The sequence below is a fragment of the Streptopelia decaocto genome (assembly GCF_964273445.1).
Source record: "Streptopelia decaocto genome assembly, chromosome: 17".
In the NCBI taxonomy this organism is placed as follows: Eukaryota; Metazoa; Chordata; class Aves; order Columbiformes; family Columbidae; genus Streptopelia; species Streptopelia decaocto.
The window spans coordinates 7160086-7186467 of record NC_138672.1 but is presented as its reverse complement, the minus strand read 5'-3'; the positions used below and the strand labels follow the sequence as shown (position 1 = coordinate 7186467).

Below are 26382 nucleotides of genomic sequence, written 5' to 3'. Positions count from 1 at the left end.
TCCCCTGTCCAGGTCCTCAGTCCCCTGCCTGTGCTGCTTGTCTAGGGCAGGTGGGGAAACTGCTGTGGCTGGTGAGGAAAGAGCCACATCCCCATTATATCCACAAACACAACTCTACTCAGTAAAATATTTATTCCTCCATTATTTCACAAGAGTTGTTTTTACAAAAACCTTACAAAAATTTCCAAAACACAGACATGCAGAAGAAAAAAAAAAAATCCACTGTGGATCTTGTTACAAGTAATGGAAATGTACAAATAGAAAGGGCAGGAGGGAGTTTAGATTACAATAATCCCTCCGTCCTGCTACCCCTCCATGGGTGCAATTTGTATCTCGTCTCGGTGAGGCTTTGGCGTTGACTGACAAGCCGTGATAAGCTGCCAAGAGCACGGCGAAGGAGGGGCCCGAAGATTAGGAGTGAATGTTTTCAAATATATATATACATATAGATATTTAGTGAAGAAATATTTATTCCCTGCTTTTTTTAGGTTTACAGAAATGGCATCTGCAAACTATTAAATGGGTTTATTTTCATTAATGCTCTCAAAGAGGCAGCGACATTTATATCCCTGTGGTTTCATCTTGTATAACTGAAAAAAGAGCCCTGTGCTTTCCATGGGAATAGGACCCCCCTGGCCCCCTTCTCCTGCCCCAAGCGGCGTTTCTCATGGTGGATGATGTGATCCGCAGAGGATCCATCTCTCCCCCAGCCTGGCACATCTCAGCTTTTGTCGTGTTTCTGCGTGGTGTCTCACTGCTGTTGGGGGACCAAACACAGGGATGCCAGCCCTCAAAATGGGGCTGGGGGGCACATGGCGGGTATTTAGGATGATTTTGCTCCCTGGATGGGGTTGGCAGTGTTGCTCAGGTTTGAGGAGGAGCTGGTGACTCTTCCTGACCCGGGGGCTGCGTCGGGTGGAACAGAGAAAGCCGGGGCGGGATGGAGGGACCGATTTGCCCCCAACCAGAGGAGCTGTGCTCCTCTCCTGGTTCTCTCATCAGGTCTCCAGCTGCTCAGGGTGAATTTGAGGGTCCTGGTGTTGCAGCTGCTGGATACCATGTGCGGCTGCAGCGAGAGCCCTCATGGGAAAAGGAGAGGATGGAGTAGCTGGGATGCTTTCAGCCTTCGTGTTGCACACTGCAGGGTGTTTATCTGGAGGAAGCACCTTAGCACTTGATGTATATTCATCCTTGGATCTACTGTTGCCATCCCCAGCAGGACTCAGCCCTTCTGGGCAAGTAGGACTGGTGCCTTCTCTGTCCAGGCCACCCGTTTGAGCTGGTGATGTCCCCGCACTTGGCTTGTGGCTCTTTGCAGTGAGTGAAGAAAGAGTGGTCTGGTTTCCAGAGGGCTTTGTCCACAGGGTAAAACCTCCATCTCTCCAGCTCATCCCCCATCGCTGCAGTATGGGCAGGGGAAGGTGCATCTGCCTGCGGCTCAGTCCCGGGGGGAAGGACTGGGGTGGCGTAAGCCCGAGGCGAGGCTGCCCACCCTGTGCATCCCACCTTGCAACCTCATTAGGCTGCATGGCAGGGTGAGTCGAGGGGGGGAAACCATTTCCTTTCTGCAAAACCAAAAAAGCCCACCCCCATGGAGTTGCCAGCCCCAGACCCCCGCGCACATCTGCGAGCTGCCGGTGGGGAGGCTGTGCCTCCGGAAGGCGAAGCCTGCTTTGCCGTTGGCACGAAGTGCTGGGAGCCGCCTACTCAGCTCAAACCCAACAGCTTTTTCCAATTTTCTCTTTTCCCTGGGATGCTTACATGACCTGGAGCTCTGCAGAATCGCTGGCAAACCCCCTGAGGCAGGGCAGCGGTGCCGGCTTGGCGACCCGCAACGCTTCCCGCAGCTCACAGGCTCCGAGCGAGTCTGTTGAGATGCTCCAGCCCTCCTCGCCCCTCCGGGTAGGGACAAAGGCTGATGCCATTGGCATAGCCAGCTCCGAACTGCAGGCAGCGTGATGCAGGAGCTTGTCGGGACCGCTGCGGCAGGGGAGAGCTGTTGGCTTCTCAAAGTCTCTCCCAAGCACCGCGGCTGGGGATGCACAAAGAGGAGAACACGCGGGTCGGCTTTGGCATGCATGTTTGAGTGCCACAAGTCACAGCCCAGCGGAAAGGGGGGCTCGTGATCCTCCCACCGCTGCATACTGTCCCTGCGGGAGGAGAAGACCCAATAACTCTTTGGCTCTCTGGGCGAGATACCCAAATTGGTCAAATCCAATAGTCCAAGATCCTTCCATGTTTGGAAGCAAATTCTCGTTCCCTTGGCAAGTCTGTTTGTCCTCGAAGAGCGCGTGGGGGGTATGTGTGTGTATATATAGCCTTTATTATAAGGGTGTGCGGAAAAGCAAGTTTCTAACCAAGTTTGCTCCATATGTGGTTATAATTATGTGCCACTTCGGCCTGGGACTGACTCTACCTTCAAAAGGGAAGAGGAGAGGAGAGGTGCTGAGACGCTGGATGAGTGGCACGTGGGTTGGGCAGGTGGTGGATTCGTCCTGGACTGGCACAGGAGCCCCACGCTGGATCCTGGATGAGGCCATGGGGTGGGCTTTGCCCTGCTCAGTTCACGGTCGGCACCTGGTTCTGATGGAGGCTGAACTCTTTGGCTTTGAGGCGCAGGCTGGCGATGCTGTTGGCCATGTTCACCCCTTGGGTGGGTGTCGCGGTCCCACTGGAGCTGTAGGAGGGCACAGTGCTGCGGGGAGGGAGCAGGGGAGGAATGAGCCATGGCCCACGGAAGAGTCCCTGTGCCCCATGAGGTCCTGCCGTCTTCCCAGGCCAGGCTGGCCATTCCCTCTTGGACTTCTCCCACAGGAGCAGTTGAGGCTTCAGCATTTTTACGTGGCTGGATGCACATGGGAACCCCCCACACTATGCACCAGGAGGCCCTGCCTTGAGCTTTTGGATGAGATAGCTGGATGCAGAGAGCTGGGAACCAGAAGGGACCCCTGCCACCTCCCATGCCGAGATGTGGGGAGGGTCAGTGTGAGGCCAAGCAAAACCCTTGCAAGGACCGGGCCACCACCCCAGCCTCCAAATGCACAGAGGCAGAGCAGCCCACTCAGCAGCAGGCAGGGGATGCTCAGATGAGACTGAAACAGGTTCCCAAATCAAAGCCAGACAAACAACTTTTGGCCCCATAACACTCCCCATGTCCTCTACAGTGGCACAGGGACTCCTGTGGTGGGGGGGACGGTCCCTAGGCAGCCTGTCCCATGGCCACCTCCACCCCAGCAACTCTGGTGCCTGCACCTACCTGTACGGGGAGGTGCTGGTCCAGGAGAGATACTCTGGGGTCAGGGCGGTGGGCCTTGGTGCCATGGGCTGCTCAATGGCTGCTTCTTGGCTGTAGGATTTGAGGAGTGACGCCGATCTGTTGGCCAGCATCGCCCTCTCATTACGGCGAAACTTGGCCCTCCGGTTCTGAAACCAGACCTGTCGGGGGGGAAGGTGGTCAGCAGGGACCTGGTGCCAGCAGAGATGTCCCAAGCATCTGTCCTACTGATCGTGGTCATGTGCAGGATGAAATGAGGGAAGGGATGGTCCCTGCTCCCACCTGGGGACAAGGTGGGGATGTTGTCTTCTCCCACACAAACCTTTGCTCACCTGGACTCTCGCCTCGCTGAGGTTCACCCTTCTCGCCAGCTCCTCCCGCACAAAGGCGTCAGGGTAGTGTGTCCTCTCGAAGACCCTCTCCAGAGCCTGCAGCTGGCTGCTGTTGAACGTGGTACGATTCCTCCTCTGCTTCTTCTTCCTCTTGGCCGCCCCACGGCTTGGGCTCAGGCTCTCACCTGTGGGGAAAGCACAGAAGAGGCCACGTGAGAGCCAGACCCATGTGAGACCCCACAGACTCCACGTGGGGACCCAACCAGGCTTGGGTCCTCCTAGGGGTGTCCACGGCCCTGTTCCAGCCATGCTCCCTGAGAGCAGCAACGTACATACAACCCTGGAGTCTCCACGAGGATCAAAACCTATTTTAGCATCTGCTGGAGCATAGGGTTAAACCCAACTTTTGCAAAGACCTGTGGTGGTTTCACATCGGGCTAAAATCACCCAGGACCTGACTTTGGATACCAGCCTCAGTAGACTCTTGGGGACCACTTGGCCCAGACTGCTGGGACTGCACCTCACAGCCCACCAGCAATGGGGACATGTCCACAGGGTGTCTTGGGCTTGGCTCTTGCTAAGGGTTTAGGTCAAGTTTTCATGGATGGTGATGGAAATTCAGCACCAAAACATCCCTGGGTCTCCAGCACCCTCTGAAACCCCTGCTGTGGCGTGTCCCCAGGGTGACACAGGACAACAGACGAGCATCTGCTCATAGAGCTAGGAACGAATGCGTCTTGCAGAGCTCAGCCTCCGCAGTGTTTATTTCTGGCTTTGCTGGCTCATGGAAACATGAAGCTGAGGGTGTAGTTTGGTTTCTCAGTATTGATCTTGGGCTTTCAGCCAGACTGAGATTAATCTCCTCTTTGTCACTGATATCATCAGGTTTAGGCAAGTTTATGAAGTCTTTTTTTCTGAGACAGTCAGCTGCCGCCTGCGAAGGCTTCATGGGGAACGCGTCTCGCTGTCGTTCTTCTGTATGGAGGTACTGGTTAATTATTCTTTCTGTTAATAAAGCATCTGGATCCAATCTGTACCTACTGGTGGGAAAGTATTTTGGAATTATTTGAGATGTTAATAGTTTTATGACATTCTGATTCATGGTAGGGTTATACTGGGGTTTTCTGCTCTATATCATTGCAGGGGCCATGATGGCAGGAATTACCGCTCCCTGAATATGCTCAAGAAATAAATTCTTGCTAATAAGCTATCTGGATACTTATTAAGTAGGTGTGGAGCATTTTCAGATGATACTTGAGCAAGTAACAAAATCTACTGGAAGGGATATTAATTCTCCTGTTTCAAGACACTGCCAAGCTGTTGAGCAGGAGGAAATGATGCCTTCCAAGATCTTTAGGGCCAGAAAAACGTCCTTGGACCTTAATTCTGAATAATTCAAGCCATGAAAACTTCACCAACAAGTTCTCCATCAAGTCCCTAAGGTCCCTTTGTGCCCAAGTGTACTGCTCTCAAGGGCTGTTCCATCCTGAGTTGAGCCATGAAGACCAGAGAAACCCCAATATCTGCTGGCAGGTTGTTTCTGGGACTACTCACCTTCTGCCCAAACCAGGGTCCAAACTTAGAGCTACTATGGAGCTTCCTTACGCCTTTCTCTGAAAACCCTGATGCCACCAACAGTGTCCCAATGCAAAACACGAGCTGCTCCAGGAGATGTGGCAGAGGAGGAAGGGTTAAATTTATTTCCATTGCTGGCAGTGGCTGCCTGGAAAAAGCAGATTTCTCCTCTGTCACTTTGCTGTAGTGAGGACCAGCACCAGGGCTGGCAAGCGCTGGGTGCCTCCAACACGTGGACTGGTTACGGGGTGAAGCATTGTACTGGAGGGAGATGCAGGGATGCGGCGGTGGGACCTGGGCACGACCACCGGCCCCGTTCTCCATCCCCCAGGCACATGGAAGGACATTGCATCATTTTGACCATGATGCGACCAAACTGCTGAGACTGTGGGAGCATCCCTGGATGGGAAGGGGATGAAAAGGAGCTCTCTCTGCCTGGATCTTTTATTGTGTTTTAGGTGCCTTTGGACTTTGATTGACCATCCCTTGGGCTAGAAATGGCCTGTGCTTTCGTAGATGGGACATGGCCTTCTTGGTGGGGTAAAGACATGATGGGCTGTGCTGTGCCTGGAATACATGTGGGTTTGAGGCCCTTTCCCTGGCTGGGAAACCACAGGCTGCCCTTCACCGCCGTTCGTGTTTAAAAGCTCACAAATAAAATTCCGCAGATTCCCTCCAGCCCTTGTTCCTGCAGCTTCAAATGTTCTGCCAGTCTCTGGTTCCCAGTTGCCCCTTTTAGTTAAACTCCTTTTTTGGTCCTGTTTTCCTTCAGCAAGCTAATGAGCCGCTGGATTAAAATACATGAAGTCCAGCCATGATGTCCCTGAGTTTTCCGGGAGCTTGGGACTGAAATGGGAACCATCAGGCTGGGAAGGAGCTACGTGATGTAACAGGTCAGCAGACGTTTCCTTGTGGGTTTATGGCCACCCTGTAGGGCTTCTGGGGAGATTATAGATCTGGGCTTCGTTCAAAAAGTGCCATCGCCAAGGGCACCCACTGCCCCCCACTGAACCGGCAATGATTTCAACAGAACCCCAGTAAATGTGTAAATAAAATTTATAAACCTCCTTTGGTTTTGTCCCAATTTAAAATCTGGCTATAGGACTTTTCCATAAGTGATGGCTTCTCTTACCCACCTGAATTTGGCTGAAAGCAATGAGGAGTTGGAAAGGTTCCTTAAATTAACTCTCAACCCAGCTCTGTAGGATCTGGTCCCATTTCTGGCTGCTTTCTATCTACCCAAACCCACAGAGGCAAGACCTAGACATCCATGGGAGCTGTGTGGTGCCTGGCAATTTCCATATAGGACTGGTAGGCACATCAGGATGGAGATTTAAGACCAGAGTTGGGTCAGGATGGGTCCGGGTGCTGGGAGTTCCCCAGTGGTTGGAGCTGCTGGCCCTGGGTTGAGGCATTTTGTTCAGCCCCTATTGCTGGTTTTAATGGAGGGACCTTCTCCCGCACCACAAAACCCTGTGGGATGCTCCAGGGAGTTTCTCAGAGGATGCTGGGGACCAAAACCCCTTCTCCACCTACTCACACCTCCCCTAAAACATGCTGCACCCTGGTGTAGCTCAGAGCTCCTGATCCCCCGCAGAAACCTTTGGTTTCCAGCTCAGTTCTTCACTACATTGTTTTTTACCCCCATTTTCCACCCCATCTCCATACTGCTCAGTGCTTGGGGACCCTGCCTGGATCTTGTGCTCCACACAAGGACGAACCCTGGTAACAGATCAACATCTTTTCCCCATTACTTCAGGTATTGCAGGCTTGTGGGACCAGATAAGTGCCACCCTAATTGCTGGCAGCGTGCATCTGACAGGTTTACAGAGTGCAAAGTCGGGCCAGATCACTTCTATCAAAGATGCTTTAGTAACCCCAAATCAGCTGTCCAAAAATGAGCATCGCCAAGTGCTCTGCAGTGCTGGAGAGGAGATAATTTGTTATAATTTGGGGGTTAATTTGGGGCACGGCTGGAGGCATCAGCTTGGTTGTCCAAGCCCAAGGTCAGAGGGGGACTCCTGAGCTGTCTCCCAGCCACCTTCGCCTTCCGTGTGTTTATCTTCCACTGATTACAATTGCTGCTAAAGGCAAAAAAAAAAAAAAAACAGGGGAAGGGGGAAAACAGAGAGGATAACATTTTGTATAATGCAAGATGACGCGGGCAGGATGGAGGGATGGAGAAAGGGAGGCGCAGGGGCTTTGCACGGAGCAGGGTGGGCACGGTGGGCTTCACAAAATGCTAAACAAAACCAACTTAAATTGCCTCCATGTGTTAGAAAAGACTAAGTCTTTTTGCCTGTGCTGTGGATGAGTTTTGGGGTGCTGGCTGCAGCCTGGTAACCTCCAGCTTCCTCTCTCCCAGCCTCAGGGGTGCAGGCTGGGGGTCACCCCAAAACCCTTCTCCATGTGGGATCACCAATGCTGGCAAGCATGGACTAAGCTGCCATACCACCAGGAACTGGGGAGCAACTGGTCCTACCCTGTTGCAAAGGCGATGGTCCCAGTGCCACCAGGTCTGTGCCGTGCTGGTGCAGCTAAGCCGGGACCAAACCCACTTCTCCAGCTCTTGCTTTTTCCCTCGGTGCTTCCATCAGTTTTCTGTAGGAAGGACTTAGTGCTGGGCTTGCCAAGGTGGCCCCCATGCTGGCAGAGTCCCCAGCCTCCCGCCCGGCAGCCGCCGAGTGCTGTAAAGAGGTAATTTTCACTCGATTTCCACCGAGGCTTCGGCTTTGACTTACGACCTCCATTAGCGAGCGGTAAACGACCTCCATACAGCTGTGAGCCAGACCCAACCAGCGTTCCAAATCCCAGCCGCTCGCACGCCTGAGCCCTGGGGACCGCGATGTCCCTGGCGGGGATGCTCCAGCGGGGCAGCTCGTCCCTTGGGATGGTTTTCAGTGGTGGGTTCCATCGCCAACCGTGCTCAGTGTCCTGCTGTGGGGCGGCTCCCCTCTGGATGCAGGGTTTGGGGGGGTTCTTAGCAAAACGCTCATCCCAGAGCACGGTGTTCACCCAGCAATGTGACTGGCGATGGTCACCTCAGCCACAAGCCCATCTCACTTGGTTAATGCTGCAAAATCCCCAGCTGCGCCACCACGTCCCTGCTCCAGCTCTGCCACTCGGCTTTGGGGTGCAAACACCCCGCTTTTTGGGGGGCCGTGGCAGGAGGGAGCAAGTTCAACCCTCTCCTGCAAAAAATCCAGGCTACGTCTCCTCCAACGTGTTTCATTTTCCATTGCGCCGCAGACCCCCGAGCCCCAAAGACTTTTCTGCCGTTAAATTATTTCACGCGTTCCATTTATTCGCAAGCAGTTTGCCAAAGACCTTTTAAGCTTTAAATTTTTCACCCTCCCCCAGCCAAATGATCAAATCTGCTGTACCATTTACTTCCCTTCTCTGCCTGGAACGGCATTTTTTTCCCCCTTTTTTCTTCTTGGGTATAATTTAAGGGTTGAAATAGCCTGGAGGGAATTAGCTGTAAATTCTTCCTAAGACAAATAAATTCAGCCCTCTGAGTTTCTACGTTTTTCAAACTGTTGAGAGACGTTTTGGGTTTGTTTTACTTGAAATAATGATCGTGGCATATCTGACCCTCAGGCTGCAGCCAGCTTTAACCAAATAAATAGCTTTTATTAATTAAGGTTTATCCTTAACAAATAAAACCCCAATTTGATCTCGGCCGGCTGAATTAGCAAAAATAAACAACGGGTTCTCCGGGCACTTGATGTGGATTTAACAAATTAACGCTGGGCCTTCATCAGGGAAGCCGCAGGGTGGTGGAGGCCTTTTACAGCCAAGAAATCCTTTGGAAAAACAATGTCTTTCGTTTCTCCCATGGTCTTTCTCGGTAAACATGTGCACTCCCTTCATCCCTTTATATACTCGGGGGAAGCGAGGAGAGCTCCGGCGATGACGTTCGCCAGAGTTTCATGTGCAATTGTTTAACTTGTTCCTCTAAATCATGCGATGGGGAGGAAGCGTTTCCCTTCGGATTGTGTTGCAGAGTTCTCGGGTTTGGGAATTGCTCCTCTGTGGTGTTCACCCGCTCCAGCTCCTTTTTATCCCATAAGCTTCAGCTGAGATAGGCAATGCCAAGGGGTGATTTGGGAGTGCACAGGCAGCCAAGTGCAGCTGAACCCCCTTTCCAGCATCTATTGCCAGCACTGCCCTGGCTGGGGACATGGCTGGGGACAGCCTGGGAGCCCATCAGGGGGTTTTACCTGCCTGCACTGGGGATTTGCAGCAAGGAGGGGTGGCAGGAGGGATGGTGCTCTACAGACCAAGGGGGAACCGGGAGCTTGTCCCCACTTGCGGGCGCAGGCAGCACAGGGCTTGTCACAGAAGTGATGGTGGGAGCTGCCTGTGCCACTACAGGTCTGTAATCTACCCATATCATCTCGGGAAGCCCAGGGGGCTGAGAAGCAGCCGTGAATCTGCTGCTCCATGTGTGCTGGGCCATCCAACTGCGGTGCCTTTCCTGCACCCACCAGTCAGCCCAGCCTGGGTGCGTGGGACCAGCGTAGTGTCACAGCTCGGGGACAAAACCACATCAGCGTAACCCCATTTTCTGGGTGGTTTCAACCCACAATCTGGCAGAAAAGCCCCTTGGGGCCACCAACTCCAGCCCACAGGGTGCTGGTCCCAGCTTTGCTTGGAATGATGTTGTGATTTCCAAAGCCACCCTGAGAACAACCCGTGGGCACAGGGGAGAGGGTGGCCCAGGGGAACGGGGGCTGCCAGCCCTTCCCTGGGCTCCCTCACTGCCAGGACCGGTGTCCCACCTCCTCACCTCAACCCATCACCAGCCCCTGCTCCCCATCCAGTGCAGCCCCAGCCCCACGAAGACCCTGGGAATGCCGAAGGCTCTGCTGGTGGGGGGAGATTGAAGCCGGGGGGGTCCAAATGTGCTGAGTCCGAAGGAAACTTTCTCAGCTCAAGTGGCGTGCATGAAAAATTTAAGAGAGGGGCAAGTCTCAGCTACTGGAGAAACATTACAGCGAAATGTTTCCGAGGATGTTTCACCTCATTAATTGTGAAAAAACTGAAACGCTGACACGTTTTTACAGGCTGCCAGTTTTGCTGGGGGAAAAGTGTCTCTGTTAAAAAGGAGCAGCTAAAGCCTGGACCAAGAAAGAGGCCAAGGCTGTCCCGGGAGGGCTTTAGCCTGTGCTCACTGACAGGCAGCAGCAGGCTGTTTTATGGTTATAGAGCTGCTGCCGCACCAGCCAGAAACCACCCAGCGCCGCAGTTCGCTGCCCTCGGCCGTGGGGATGCCCAGTTTTCGGGAGGCTCCCACCCAGCGGTGCTGTGACCCTGGAGATGCTCTGTGCACAGCCTGCACCCCCCAGCCCAAGAGGTTTTTCCCCTTGTGCCCCCAGAAGCCAAACTTGCCACTCAGCGGCGATGCCGGGGAAAGTGTGTGGGGTCTGATCACCCACCCCGGTGTGTCCAGCTAAAAGCCCGAGTGAGCTGGGAAGGTGCTGGAGAGTCAGCTGAGCTAGCAGCATCCGTTCCTGCATCCCAGCAGGGATTTGTGCAGCCTGTGGCAGCACAGAAGCTATATTTTGGCTCATCCCCATCTTTAGTGCAGCAAACACGGTGGGAACGTGATGCTTAGCAGGATTTGGGGATCAGAAGGAGCCTGGAAAGGAGGAGCCCCATGTCATGGGACACTGCCTCTCTTAGGGATGGCTCCAGCCCAGCAGCAGCCACCAAATTCACTGGTCAGAGCTGTGAGTGGGTTCAAAGCCATCTCTCCAGCAAGAGCAGTGGTGATTTATCTGCTGCAAAACCCAAGTGCACAAAGGGACAAGATTGGGATGTCACAGTGACAGGAAGAGGGGATGAAGGAAGAAGGGGATGAAGAGAGGGGAACCAGATGCTGGAGAAACCAGGAGAGGACGCGGCCAGCCAAGCCATGTGCTGTGATTTAAAGAGGACACCCTGAAAGTTGAAAGCTGGTGAGATCCACAGGTAAAGCCCCAAGGCTTTGACATGTCCAGTGCTCCCCAAACACTTCACAGCCTGCTACGGAGGCTCCTGCACTGGCCGGGGGCTCATGAACAGCCCAGCACAGTACTCGCCCAGCTGGGGTCAGGCCCCGGGAATGGTGTTTTGGCACAGCCGGCTCCTGCGTCAACAGAAATGTTTAATGAATTAATTGCAGCCTTGCTCCCCAAAGGAGGAAGCAGGGTCAGTGGGATGCTGACAAGCCTCAGGAAGGGGATGAGGAACATCTTCGGCCATGAAGCTCCAGTGAGAGAGGGCTGAGCAGCGTAAGGAATTTCCCCCAACTTTCCCAGACAGCTGGGGGAGATGGTGGCATCACCCGCCTTTAACCCAAAGTGGGAGTCACCTGCCTGTGGACAGACCTATGGAGAAGGGGACATGGACAGACCCCACTGTGGGGCTCACCAGCTCTGGGATGGACCCTGGCACCCTGTTCCTAACCCTGTGGGGGGATCCAGACCACAGAGCCTGGCACTGTTGGCGTCCCCTGAAACAACTGCTCTAGAAACAGCCTTTAAAGATGTGCAGTAGCGTTGGCGCCCAGCACAGGGCTCAGCAAAGCCTCTTGCTGTGCTTTCCCAGCCGCCTGGCTCCCCTGCACCCCAGGAGCCGGAGCCGGGGCCATTGTGCAGGGACACGGGGCTCAGACTGCCTGGCTGTGCCTGCTGATGGGTGGCACCAGCCCAGGGCATCCAGCCCAGGACGCCGAGCACATCCCTGGGACTCGGTGGTCTGCAAGTGAAAAATTCCCTGCCAGGGCCATGCCTGCACGGTGTGGCGGGTGACCCCGGCCTGGCCAAGGGGTTTTGGGAGCTGCCAGGAGCGTCCCATGCACTCGGAGGGGGCTGCAACCGCAGCTGCACACAATGGGCTGTCCCGACTCCAGCGCCCACATCGCCTCATTGTGTGGGGAGCCGAGTGGGGGACTAGAGTGGGGGAGCTGCTCCCCCCCAATACCCTGGTTTTCTCTCAAGGGGTGGCAGGGTGAGTAAAGCCCAGGAGGCTTTTCTTGCCAGAGACAGTGGCCGCTGAGCACCCCAGGTGGCTTTCTGTGGTCAGGGTCTGGCATCTTGCTGCTCAAGTGCAGGGGAACGTGCAGCTCAAGGTGGTTCACTCCCCTCTAGGGTCCCACTTTGGGGCTGGGGCCACGCAGAACCTCCAAAAATTCATCTGGGATGGTGCTGGTCTTGGATGTCCCTGGAAAATGGTAAAGAGGGAAAAGGGGAGATGGGATAGATCCAGGGATGTGTGTCACGTCGTGATTCTGGATTTGCCCAGGGATGCTCAGGGAGGCTGTGGCAGAGCAAAGGACTTCTCAGGTAGATGCTCAGGGCCATGGGGCCAGGGGTGGCTGGAGCTGCTCAGCTGGGCAAACCGAATCCCTCAGGGCACAGCCAGGCACCTCGGGAAAGGCACCGTGGTGGTTCTGACGCACCAAGCCAGGCCAAGTACAGAGCAGCACGGACCCACGGGGGAGCAGGAATTTTAATTCTGTTCTCCCGCAAATCTGCCAGCCCCCGCGGTGGAGGCCTGGGGACCAACAAAAGGCGCTGGCTCTCCCCCAGCCGCCGAGGAGGCATTCACCGGGGGGGTTTGCTTTCATCTCCCAGCCAGGAGACCTTCTTGTGGTGGGACGAGACCAGCACTCGGGCTGTCCTGCACCTCGCACACTGTGGCACCCCGGGATGGCCCTGGGGACAAAGCCCCCGGGCACCCACTGGGGGCTCAGCGAGCACCGGTTATGTTGTGCGTTAAATATCTGAATGTGGAGAGTGGCAGGGCCGGTAGATGGTTAACAGATGTGTGAATGAGTTTCTGTGGGGAAACAGCAAAATGATGCCAAAATGCTGGGGTTTGGGTCAGCCCCGGGCACGGCAGAGGCGACGGCCACAGCGGCTGCCGACAGCCATCGATGAGTGGGATGCTGGGATGGATGATGCAGGGACGGACGGCGCTGGGATGGACAGACCCCACTGTCCTGTGAGGGGCTGAGCATGGCAGATGCTGCTTCTCTTCCACAAACATTTTAGGCACTGTTTGCTGCCATCAGGACGCAGCCACGACGGTGCCAACATCTCTCGCGTGCAACCGCCTGACATAACAGGTTATACGGTTTCTGAGCAGGGCACAGGGCATGTGTAACTAATTAACACTAATGAGACCTGTGCAAGCACCAGCTCTGAGAGCAGCACCCATCTGTGCTTGCAAAGTTCCACCAAGAATTCAGCTTTTAACTGCAAAGTGGCTTTCCCTGGGGGCTGGGAAGGGGACGGGTGGCGGGTGCCTCGGAACATCAGGGTGTCAAGAGCTTGCTGGGACTTTTGCATAGTGTTTAAAAAACAATCAGCCAGGGCTGCATAGCTGTGTAGAGGGCTGGCTCCCAGCCAGGGACCCCTGGCATGGCGATCCCAGCCTTCCTCTCCCCGCCACCCCCCAAAAAAGGTGATTTATTGAAATTTAATATGCAAAAGCCCGTAGCAAGCCAGCTCCAATGGCATCTGGCACTGAAACCCAACCCCAGCCTGCCAGGTTCAATCACAGACCCCATCGGGTCAGGGTCATTTCCAAGGCAGGGGGAAGAGAGTGGGAAGGGACCAGGGTCCCCATGTTGTCCCCTCCTGTCACCTGCTTCCACTGACCTGACTCCCCTCTCTTTTTTGAGGCCAATTGGGTGTTTTTCACACCCCGGCCAAGATGTTTTATCAGCAAGCACCAGCACCTGCCAAGAGCACATCTCGTGGCCACCAGCCACATCCCTGGAGCAGGGACACGGTCAGGTTTGGCCAGGGCGCAGGATGGGCACAAGCCCCCGGCCAGGACCCCATCCCACCACTGCTCCCAGTACTCCCAGTAGGACCCTTGTGGGCGCCTGCACATACAGACATCCCGGAAACCCTCGCCAGCGAGCAGCATCGCTGTCCTCCGGTCTGGTTTTCATTTGAGGTCGGTGGCCTATCGCCAAATTTATTGTAAAACATTCATTTTAATAAGTGGCTCGTATCTTTTTCTTTTTTTTTTTTTTTTAAATCCAGCCCAGTTAACTGTTTCCAGGTTAAAGCAGAGCAGCAGGGATGGCGGCAATGGTGGGGATGGCAGAGGCGGCAGGGACAGCAGGGACAGCAGGGACAGCAGGGACAGCAGGGACAGCAGGCAGGCTGCTGGGGGCAGGTGCCACCTCGGCAAGGACACCAGGGGACACCTCAGAGATGCCAGGGTGGGGGCAGCTACCTCGAGGTCCCACTTCTGCAAAGCCCAGTGGTGCTGAGACCCTCACCTTGGTCACCCCAAGTTTTCACCCCCTCTGGGTCCCCAGGGAGCCCAAGCACCGGTTTGCCATGCTGGGGACCCCAGCACCAGACTGGCTGAGGCCCCAAAACCCAGCCAGGAGCAAAGGGGGAGACACATTGGCACCTGTGTTTGGGGTCCTGGGGTGCGGATCGGGGATCTCCAGGCACCGTCCTACAAATCTCACTAACACTTCACCCCAATGGGAAAGTGGTTTGTGCTGAACATGCGAAGGGCTTCGCAAAGTGGACAGTGCCTGGTAGTTCAGTTTCAATGTTTGTTTTAAGTTTCATAAACTTCTAATACTAATAGAAATGCTTTAGTGTCTTTTAATTTAAATGAAAACAGGTTGTTTTTTTCTTTTAATTTAAAAATTCCCCTGAGGTATTTACAACCCCCAAATTACAGCCACGTGGCCGGCCCAGCCAAGAAAGTGAAATGGGTGAGGAAGGAGCGTGGTGGCCCCCCCAGCCCAAGCTCAGCATGGCCCCGAGCAGCACCCCACCCGTGGCTGTCCCCATGTCACCTGTGTGCCCTCCACAGCACCCCATGGATGCTTTGCACCTTTGCTGGGGATGTGGGATCCCAGTCCATGGGGCAACAGCCCCCCTGAACTGCCGAACACCGCTGTCCCCAGCGGGATGGCATCCTTCTGTCCTTCCTGCCTTCCTTCTGTCCTTCCCTTTTCATCCTTCCCTCTCCTCCTCTCCTTTCCTTCTCTCTTTCCCTTGCCTGGACCAGTATCAAGCTGCTGCCGGTGGGTTTGGAGATGCCCCATCCCGCACCCTCCTTGGCCGTGCTGCTGGACCAGGTTCTTTGCTCCCCACCACCCCCCAGCACTGTGTGCAGGGTCGCCCATGTGCCCCCCTGCAGCATCACAGCTACTGCCACCCCAACACACCCCGGCAGCAATGTCAACCCCCCCGCCAGCCCCCGCAATGCTCTGCACAGCTCGGGGTGCAATGCAACCCCCCCCGAACATACATGCAGTGCACTGTGCACCTTGGGATGCAATGCAATGCCCTCCCACCCAAGAAATGTCCTGCATGACCTGGGGTACAACACAATTCCCCTGCATGATTTGGGGTGCAATGCAACACCCCCCAAACACACATTGCAATGCCCTGCACAGCTCGGGGGCAATGTAATGCCCACCCAAACAATGCGATGTACGAATAGGGGTACAATGCAATCGCCCTGCTCCACTTGGGGTTCAATGCACACCCCCCCCCAAAACACACACTGCAATACTCTGTACAGCTCAGGGTGCAACACTCCCCGCCCCCCCCGCAACGCCCTGCATGACTTGGGGTGCAGCCACAGCCCGGGCTGGCACCACAACCTCTGCACCACCCCCCCTGCTCCAGCTCTGTCCCTGCGCTGCACCCCCAGCCTTGGCACCGGGGCTGTGCCCCCTCCCCACTCGTGCCCGCGCTGCCATGTGCTCCCCGCCGCTCCCCCGGCTCCCCCGCCATGTGCACTCCAGTTTCCTCGCGTGTGAAGCCGGCAGCCTCTCGGATTCGGTGGCTGGAAAGGATGGCGCCTCTCCACATCTGGTTCAGCGCGCGAGCCTGGCGCCGGGCTTAGCCACAGTCTCCATCCAGAGACACCCAGACGTTAATAGACTCTTACAATTCCTCCTGATCTATCGCTGCAGCCGCAGCTGAAAAGCTGCTTTATTATCCGCACTCCAAAGGGGGATGAGGAGGGAAGGGGAGGGGGCCGCCGGCTGGCGGGGCTGCTCTCAGAAGGCTCCCAGCCCACCCGGTGTCCCCCCGGGACCTGAGCTGTCCCCCCACCCCAGGTCCTGCCTGGGTTCCCAGGGTCCGTTTGCTCCCCCGCCCTGGGGTGCAGGAGCAGCGCTGTGGCTTCATTATGCCTCCTGCTTAATTAACGCCTGCGGCCCCCTCGAGCTGCCGTTTGCACCCCCAGCAGAGCTGCAGAGAAGGAGGGTGGCAAAGGGGACCTCATCTGTCCCCATAATATCCACAGAAGGCTGCTGCTCCCCACCAAGCTGTGACAATTGTCCCCAACCTCAGCGTCACATTTATCCCCCACGTCCCTGCTATGGGATCCGCAGCCAGAGCTGCCGGTGTGGGTTGCCCATGGGTGAGGGGCTGCCCCACCGCACCCCCAGGGACACCCCCAGCAGGTCCCAGCCCTGGGACTGGTTTTCCTGGGGGGAGCGCAGGGCAGGGAAGCGGCTGGCAAGGGATGCTGAGAATGGACGGGGCATTTCGTTACGCCATGGGAAGGCTGGAAAACATCGCCCACAGCCCTGTGTCCCTTGGGCGAATGCGATCGCTGGGAATGCCTCTAGGGTGAGGATGGGATTTTTGTTTAATTCTAGGAAATCTGGGGATGTCCAGTGAAAAACAACCCGGTTCAGTGGTGCCGTGGCAGCACTGGCCAACAGGAGCTGGAAAAATGCCTTGAAACCCCAAATCAATCCTTCCTCAACAGGACTGGTTGCTTTCCCCATCGTCCCAGACCCAGCTGGGCATTGTCGTCCCCACACAGGGACCAGGCAGGGGACAGCTGCCTCTGTCCCCACACTTTCTCCCCCTTCCCAGTTGCTTTTTTCAGACACAAAAAACAAACACCTAGATTTACATTAACCTTGGTCTAAATCTTTGCCCAGTCCCAGCTTGGCTCAGCAACAACCCACTTCCCCAGCATTTTGAAGGATGCTCTGAGCCTGCCCGGTGGCTCAGGATCCCATCCTGGGAGAATAACTCCTTCCAGCTTCCTTTTGCTTGTGCTGCAGGGAGGGGACAGAGTGCCAGCCTGGGGACACGAAGCCTCTGCCAGCCCCAAAGCACCTGGAACCCATCCCACTTCAAACCCCATCCCTTCAGCCCCATGATTTTACAGCCCCAGAGGGGAATCGCCTGTTGCCAGAGGAAATCAGTGCCGGGATAAGGGGTGATCGGCCCCGCTCCCTGGGAGAGAGGACGGTTTCTAACCAGACAGCCTCAAAGCCCCAAATCATTTCATCAGCCTCCCAGCTACAGACACACGCCCAGGCCCTCTTAAAATGCTGATTCGTTGAAATTCACCCATCTTGGCTGCGTGGAGTTGAAATTTCATATTTTTCCTGTGAATCAGCCCCGTTCCCTGAAATAACAGCCCAAAAGGAGAGGGGGAAATAGTCTCGCACTGAGCTGTTCCTGGTCGAGCTAGACATAACAGCCCGGGGTGGGGACGGGCAAGGTGTCCCCGCACCCCGGCACCCGCCTGGGCTGGGCATGGCTGTGCCGTGGGGTGTTTGAGCTGCTGCGGGGTCTTCAAGCACCTCAGTGGGTACTGACGGGGTGCCAAAGGGAGTGGGGCAAAGCCCCTTGTCCCACCACATGTAGGACACCCCCGCTGTCCCCTCTGGACTCTGTTGGGAGGTGGCTTTTGCAGCTCTGCCCCACACCCCTTCTCCCGTTGGAAAGGAGGGATTGGGAATGAGGAATGGGCATCCTCAGCAGCAATGCCTGCTGAAAACCCAGCTTACTGGGGGTACCGAGGGGAGAAAAATCCCAGTGATGTGGAGTGGGGGGAAACGTGATTTTCCTGCCCTGCCGTCCCAGACAAGGCTACTACGGCTCCTGAGCTACCCCAGCAAGAGGGGACCCATCTCCCCAGGCCTCGGTTTGGGGTTTTTTTTCTCTTCACCCTCTGGCAGCGGCTCCCCCAGCACAGATGTGTGTGCAGGGACCCCACAGAGCCCAAAAACACTGCAAAAACATGCCAGTATGTATTTCCCTGTGGCCCTGGGGAGGGCTCAGAGTGAGCGGGGCTGCTTCCCAGGGCTGCAAAAACCCCAGCTCCAACCCAGAGCCCCCTGAGCTGGGGTGGGGGGAGCCTGGAGCCCAGGTTCAGCCCATTTGGGGGCAAATTTTCCCCAAATTGGAACCCAGGTGTCACCAGTCAGAAAGAGCCTGACTGCACCACAGGACAAACAGCATCCTCCCAGCAGCAGGATGGTGAGTGGGTGTCACTCTTTGGGGCTGGAGGGGACAGGGAAGCATGGAGCGGTGGTACCAGGGTTGGCCACACATCAGAAGCTCTATTAGACCTGTGTCTTCCAGCTGTGACTGAACTCAGCCCCTCATCCTGCCCACGCCATGGGAAAAGCATCTCTGTCATGGTTTTTGGATGGATGAGACCCAGGGACCAGTTTCCCCTCATCCATGGGGACCCCGCGGTAGCTCACGTGCAGGACAGGGGGTCTGGTGACAGTGACACGAGGTGAGAGCCATGGTGGGGGGGTCTCCAGTTAGGGATGGGGAAGCCTGACTGGAGGGGTTGGAGTCACTTTGGGACTGTCCCTTGTCCTCTGCAGCTGCTCTGGAAGGCACAGGGTGAGTCCCGCCCCATAGCCCCTGTTTTTTCCTGACTGGGATTCACTGGTTTCCCTGAAAGTGGCTGGAAACTGTCTGGGTGAGCTGGGACAGGTCAGGCTCCCTGTTCATCCATCCATCCATCCATCCATCCATCCCTCACCTGTCACCAGCCTCACGCAAACAAACGTGGTGGGACCAGGGTGCGGGCTGGGGCAGGGAGCTCCCGCACGGACTAATCGGTGCTTTCTCAGTCTGCACTGATGGATGCTGCATCAGGGACCTGTCAGCATTGGGCACTGGGCAAGTGCTGGCCTTGGGCAAAAGGTCCTGGGTGTACTGTCCCCCTGCTGGGGACTATTTCATTCCTACCACCCAGCCATCCCAGGCTGGGGCAAGCAGGTCACGATGTCACCCCGAGCAGCAGGGACCCCTGCTGTCCCCTCCTTCAGGGGACAAAACCATGAGAGCCTCTCATTACAGAGCTGCAGCCACATCCATCAGACACTTCTCAAAGCCTCTTTGCCTCCATGAGGGCTGAGTCGGGGTGCCGACAACCCCATCCCTTCCTGAGCAGTCACCCAGAAACTGTGGAAAGTCTCCTGGTAAGAAGGGTTTGGGGATTTCCAGCACTTTTGGGGCTTTGGAAGGCAGATGGGTGCTGGAGGGAGGGGTGTAGGGTTTGGGGTTATGGTGCAGAGGGACCTCGATGGCTTTCCATGCCCACAGCCCAGCTCTGCTAGCCCCAGAGGTCTGTACTGCCCTGAGACAGGCACAGGGTTCGGCCACTGGTTAATGATGCTGATTTTAACTGCAGCCAAGCCGTGTACGTGCATGGATGTCCCAGGGAAGGCAGATCCCGGCCCTTTTTCAGTGGTGTTATGGTACAGGGCTGCCTCCTGTCCCCACAGCCAGAGGGACTGAGGTGTCCCTGAGCTATGCGCCCTGTCCTGTGGGGACGGGCGGCATTTTGGAAGGCAGAGAAGCTCAGCCAAAATGGGCCACCACAGCGGCATCAGCCCAGATGGCTCTGCCTCAGGTAAGGTGCCCAAGCCCTGGGAGCAGCTCAAGGCTGTTTGGGGCAATCAGCCACCGCTTGACCCCACAAGCAAATCCCTTCCCCCTTTCCATTCTGTGACCAGGTCCCTGCCCCTCCCTGCCTCACTTCTCCCTTTCCAGCTCCCTTCATTTATGCAATTAAAACCAATTTGCTTAACATCATGTTAGTCTCCTCAGCCTCCTCAGGTGCAGCCTCTCCTCTCCCTTCCTCACTGCTCTGCTCAGCATCTGCACAGCCCCAGACGGAGGGTCCCAGCCCCAGGAGCTGCTCCACAAATGGGGGTGCCCAGGGGCCACCGCATCTCCCCATCTTGTCACTCAGTCCCAGCGGCTACAGCCCAATAGGCAATGCATGACGGAGGATCCTCTCGGAGGGGCCACAGCCCTTCCTCCGAGCCCAGCCACGACAAAAGTGGCTCTTTCCGAGTTTTCAGCCCCGAAGCGGCCGCCAGAGCCAGCGCCCGACTCCCTCTCTCATCCCCAGGCGGCACCAAAAGTAAGTTCATTGTTTGAAAAGCCATCAGTCAAGGCCTGCTGGCTAAAATTACCCTCCTGCTTTATCATCTTGAGAACATTAAGGGCTGTTGTTAACAGATGTTTCGCGTTACACATTATTTGTTAGTCTAATGAAAGGAGGTGAACAAGCTTTCAAGACCTCAGAAGTTGTGCTGAAGGTTTTCGATGGGAGGCTGCTGCACCGCTCTTGGGGAAGGACGAAGATGAGGATGGGGATGAGCCCTCACCACCCTGTTGGCATTTCCCTGCTCTTGCCTGGCTTGTGAGATTTCTGCCTCTTAATCTTTGGGTGCCCTGAGAGCAACGTGCTGCACAGACATTTGTACTCATCCTCCCAAGAGGATGCACTGGGTGCCCTCAGGGCCAGTTTGGGACTCGCAGGGGCTGGCTGGAGAGGGAGGTGGGGACAGCTCTGGTCCCTGGTGCCAGTGGGAGGGGATGTGCCAGCCCTGCAAGGGACTGACGGTGGGCCTGCTCCTGGACCAGAGATGTGACCGGGACCCCAGATGTGGGGCTGTCCCCAGCCCCGCTCCCAGCTGCGGGCAGCAGGTGAGGGCAGGGAGTTGAATCCCTCTCTGCAAAGAATAAAAACCTTCCTCAAGCTGCTCTTCCTCCACCCCGCTGGTGCAATGACCCTGATAACAGCTTCCCAGCCGGAGCACAGAGCCGCATCCCACACAGAGACACTCGGGTACCAGGGTCCATTTGCACAAATAATAAACCCACTGCCACCGACTTGTGGGGCTCCAACTTTGCATTTGGCAGAAAAAAAAAAACACAGTGGTGAAGAGAAAGATGAGAGACAATGCCGAGAGGCTGTTTTACTTTAGGATGCCAATAAAAGATAACGTTACCAGTAAAAGTTCCTCTGCTGTCATCACAGTGATGCCGAAAGCATCGCAGATGTGTAGCAAAAGGCTGATGGCTTGCAAAGGCAGGGTCTCGAGTCTCCTCATCTAGATTTAGGATATTGCATCCCAGTTTACACAGTGGCAGTGGGTAACGACTCTCACAAGTCAATGTTTGCATGCACTCCTAGTTCACATCCCTCACATATTTGTCTCTCCAGGATGAATCAGGAGGAAAAATGCTTCCACTCCTGGATGGATTGTTGGAGCATCCCAGATCCTGACTGTGTCTTCATCCCTGCAACCTCACTGAAGCAGGTGCTAACAGGAAAAATCCCCTGTGGTTCAGCGGTGCTGGGATCAGCAGGCCAAACCCCACAAAGCCTCTGCTCCAGGAAGAATGGGCTTTTGGGGTGAAAAATGGGCTTGTGTCAGGCTGCTTGCCTCTCTCTCTGGTATTTGCATCACCCCCAGTCTCCACTGAGCCTCTCTGGGGTGTGTTAGGAGCTCAGCATGGTGATAATTTCTCTGCTGTTTTGCAAATAGCCCTGTGAGACGCACTGGTTGCTGCAGGCTGGGACGGGTTTCCAAAAACTGCGCTGACCCCCTGTATGATCCCATCAGCACATGAAAACCTCCTCGCAGTCCCAAAGGCAATGCAAGAAGTGCAAACAAAACACAAGAGAAGGGGAGGGAGGATGGAAAGCAATGTCAAAAATACCAGATTCCATCCCAGAAAGCAGTGCCCAGCCTCACCCAGCCCTCAGCATCCCCCACAGAGGCAGGTTGGGGGGCTCGGCGGGAGTTTCTCCGTGGAGGAAGGAGGTTGTGGAGGGAGTGAGATGCAGGCAGGAAGAAGATGCTTCAGACCTGCAAGCAATGCAGGAGCCGCTGGAGAGAACAGAGGGAGCACCCTGGCATGGATCCCCCTGGGACCCCTCACTGCAGGTCTGGGCAGCCTGATGGGCTGAGACCCCTCACCAGCACAGCTTCCCGGGGGGGCTGTGCACCCAGGGCCAGGCACCAGCCGTGCCCTCGGTGGGGCCATCAGCACCCCAGGGCTGCGGTCCAGGGGCTGCAGAAAACAAGCCTGGGGTATCAAACCGCAGCAGAGGGGCAGGTTCGGGAGATGCCACCCACTTGGTCCCCTCAGGGTGGGCACCACAGCCCGAGCTTTGGGGGTGGAGGCTGCACCTACACCCCGTGCTCTGTCCCCCCTCTTCTTCTCCATCCCCATCTACCCTCTACCACCTCTGTGCCCCGATAGGACACCCGGCTCCGGGGGGCTCTGGGAGCCATCGGCTGTCCCCAGACCAGGACTTTGCCGCAGGGACGGGGCGAATCCTCCTCGCCCCTGCCCGGGGCACCGGAGCCGGGATGCGCCGGGGCCGGCGGAGCCGCGCGGGGGGATGAGCGCAGCGCGGACCGGGCGGCAGCTGCGGAGCCCCCGGACAGCCAGGGTTATCCCGTTAAAATGCGGCTCCTGCCAGGACCGAGCGCCACGAAGCCGCGTTCCGGGTCGGTCCCCGTCCCGTCTGCCAGCCCTGGCTCTGTCCCCGCCGCCCCGTTCGTGCCGGTGCTACCAGCCCGGAGACGCGCTGCGGCAGCCGCCGGGAGGGGACCCTCTGCGCCCCGGTGCGCCCGGCCCCGCCGGGCCACTCCGCTCCCCGGGCCCGGAAACCGAGGCGGGGAACCCCGGGGAAGGGGGACCCCGCAGGCCGCGTAGCTCCGGGACGCACCGGCTGCCGGGGACCGTCCCGAATCCGGCAGCTCCGGTGGCGGCGGGGATACAAGCGGTCCCTCCCCTCGGTGCGGGGTCCTTGTAGCCCTCGTCCCCGGTGCGGGGTCCCTCCCATCGGTGCGGTGTCTCTCTTCGCCGGTGCGGTGTTCCCCGAGCCCTCTGTTCCCCGGTACGGTGTCGCTGCCCTCCGATACGATGTCGCTACCCCCCGGTGCAGTGTCACTGTCCCCCGGTGCAGTGTCCCTCTGTCCCAACCGTCGGGGTGTCGGCACCCCCGCAGCTCGCCCCGACCGGGTCACCCCTCGCCTCCACCCACCCTCCCGGCCCCCCCGACCCCGCCGCGATGGGACACTGACCCCCTTTGTCCGCGGTGCCCGGCGCTGCGCACGGGTCGACGGTTTCGCTGCCCGGCCCGGGGCGACGGAGAGACGGCGGGGACACCCCATCCCCACGGCTGCCCCAAAGCGTGGGGAGCCCATCCCGGGGCGGCGGGACTCACCGTCCTGGGGCGCTGCCTCGCTGCCGCTGCTGCCTCCCGACGGCTCCGGCATGGCCTTGCCGCCACCGGCGGGCGGGGGGCCGGCCGGGGGGGTCCCGTTCATCCCGGCTGCTACCTCCTCCAGGTCGAGGAGGTGGCTCACGCTGAAGTTTTTCCGGCTTTGAGGGTTTTCGGGCGGCTCTGGGCCTCGCACGGCGCTGGGGGCGAACGGCTTGTCCATGGCGAAGGCTGGCGCCGAGTCCATGGTTCCCACCCCCAGCCCACCCCGAGGTGCCGGGATGCTCCCGGCCCCCTTCCCCTTCCCCACTCCCCGCCAAAAAAAAACCCCAAAAAGATAAAAAATATAATTATTATTTAAAAAAAAAAAAAGTATAAAAAAAATCACGGCTGCCCTGTGAGTCCGGCTCCCTCCCCAGCCCCTGTTCCGCCTTGTGCTGACGTCTGGGGAAAAAACCACGCTCCCAGCCCAAACTTTCTTCCCCTGCTCTTTGCTCTGGAGCTGTTCAAACAAACGCCCCTGCTCCGAGCCGAGCGGGGCGGCCCCTCGCCCCCCCCCCGGCACGGCGACCTGCCCCCTGCCAGGGGCCGAGCACCGCCGGCAGCCCAGCCGCCAAAGAGGGGGTGGGGGGCAGAGAGGGAAGGAGACCCGCTTTCCCCCCACCCCTTTACCCCACTCACATCATCCCCCCCCCCCCAGCCCTGCTTTAAGTGCTTCTATCAACAAGTGTAAGTGGCTGCGCTCCGTGGGGAGGGATGGGGGGAGTGGGAGAGGGGCCGGGTTTCCCCAGCCCCAAATGGGGCTGGAGAGAGAGGTGACCCGCAGGTTAGCGGGGGACACGGCCCCCCCTCCACCTCCAGCCCCCACCTCCCCAGTCCCCATCAACCCCGGAGCAAGGTCACCTCTCCTGGGAAAAGCCTGGCTCTCTCGCCTTAATGAGATAATTACGTCCTGCACCACAGTTAAAAACTCATAGGCTGCTTCCCTTGGGGTTAGAAAGAAACCTCCCTAATGAAAACCAGCCACCGGGAGAGGAAAAATGAGTTTTTCCTCTTTAAAAATTATATATATATTTATATACACTGATACTCAGGGAGGAGGTGGTGGGAGGGGGTGGGCAGAGCCAGCGGCTGGGGCTGATTGCTGGTGTCCGGCAAGGGCTGGGCTCGGGGAGATGAGCAGAAATTGAAGAGGTTAACGCTTATTATTTCTTTCCCCTGGATTCCAGCGTGTCCTCCTGCCCGCCGCTGCCAGCACATATGGACGGGGCTACGCGCACGCAGGGTTCGACGCGAAATCTCCGAGCGAGATCGGCCGCCGCAGCCCAGCTCTGAGCTCATCAACATCCCCGCTCCAGCGCAGCCGAGGGAGGCAAACCCCTGGCTGAGTTATTTTAACATTTGTCGAAAGCTTTTTCTTGCGCTCTCTTCCCCTTCAAGTCGGAGGCATGCAGATTTTTCAGCCAGCCAGTGCTGCCAAATCTGATCTTCCTGATGGGGAAGCGGCTTCCCAGAGCTCTCCAGCTTGGAAGGGGTGTAGCTGGAGGCAGATTTTGGCTCTCTCTGACTCTGCGGGGGGCTCCCCGAGTGTGCAAAACCAGCCCAACCCCCCTTCCTCCCTCCTTTTCTTGGGGGGATCCATTTATTGGCCCTATTGGCCCAATTCATTGGCCCTCGGGCCACTTTAGGAGTCAGCTCTGGCGTCCGGTCCTGCCTCCCTTGGCCGTGTAAATCCCGTGCTGGTGTCACACCACGTTGTTCTCCGCTTTCCTGGGGGATGTTCCCCAGGGACAGGTGTTTTTGCTCTGCACAGCACCCAGCTGGATGGGTCCCTGGCAGCGCGTGGTGCTAGGGCGATGCTGTGCATTGCGGTGATGCACTCAATGTGTATATCAGAATATAGATTGCATATATTGCCATCAGCCCTCCTGGCTGCTCCCTGCTCTCGGGGGGGTGACGCCTGCATCACCACTGGGACCACCCAGCCCTGGGGGACCCAGCACATCCCTGGGCCACCCCTCCTTGGCAGGTACTTTATCCGGCTTTTCTCCACTGTGACCACAGGGACAGACCCTTCCTGGAATGGGGATGACACCACACCTAGGAAAAAACACTGGAGGAACAACCTGGGGGGACAGACGTGTCCCCTTGGAGGACAGTGACCCATGGGCTAGCAGGGGGACAGTGAGGACCCCCATCCTTCCCCCAGCATTTCCCCCTTGGCACCGGGGGCTGGGAACATCTTGCTGTGATTATTTTGGGGGCGGCTGTGGGGTGGCTGGTGTTGGCCCATGACGTGGCGAGGGCAGGAGGGGGATGGAATAGCCCCAGCCCTATTTACAACCCTTTTCCTCCTCCTTTTTCAGGGCCAGACCTTATTCTTGAACTGTCTGGCTTTTCCAGGGGAGACGTCTTTCCCTCAGTTTGTGGCATTAAATAATTAAATGGAGGGAATAATCATCGGCGAAACCCCCTTGGGTTCGCACTTCCTCGGGCCCTGTGATTGCTGATATTTTTGGGGGTGAAATATGACCTTTTTTATGATCAAAGGGGATCCAAGTTCCAAAGGAAAGTTAAAAAAGAAAAAAAAGTAAAAAAAAAAAAAAGAAGGAGGGCAAGCATTTTCTTTTTTCCCAATCCTAGCGGTCTGGTAAAGTTTCTTTAGACATGCAAAGATTTACACACCTTTCTGCAGGGTGCCTTAAATTACCCTCTGACTCTTTACACATTTCCATGAGCAGAGCAAGAACAGTAAGTCATTGAGAAATTAACTGGCCTTTCAGTAATATCCCCTGTCGGCCTTTCAGAAGGAGAATGTCTAATGACTTTTTTGAAGTAGAGGTCAGGGTTTGCTTTTTTTAAATAAAACAATCTGTATTAATGCAATTTCCTTTTTAGCTGTAGGATTTGCCT

At 56.7% G+C, this 26382-nt stretch overlaps 1 protein-coding gene across 1 annotated transcript; it reads right to left on the bottom strand.

Moving 5' to 3' along the window:
• Positions 1 to 115: 115 nt before the first annotated feature.
• Positions 116 to 23716, bottom strand: PRRX2 (paired related homeobox 2; the record flags this gene model as incomplete). Its single annotated transcript, XM_082067765.1, has 4 exons — positions 116 to 2695; positions 3257 to 3435; positions 3607 to 3791; positions 23473 to 23716. The coding sequence occupies 4 exons, from the start codon at positions 23714 to 23716 to the stop codon at positions 2560 to 2562; spliced, it is 744 nt and encodes a 247-aa protein (XP_081923891.1). The 3' UTR covers positions 116 to 2559.
• Positions 23717 to 26382: the final 2666 nt, after the last annotated feature.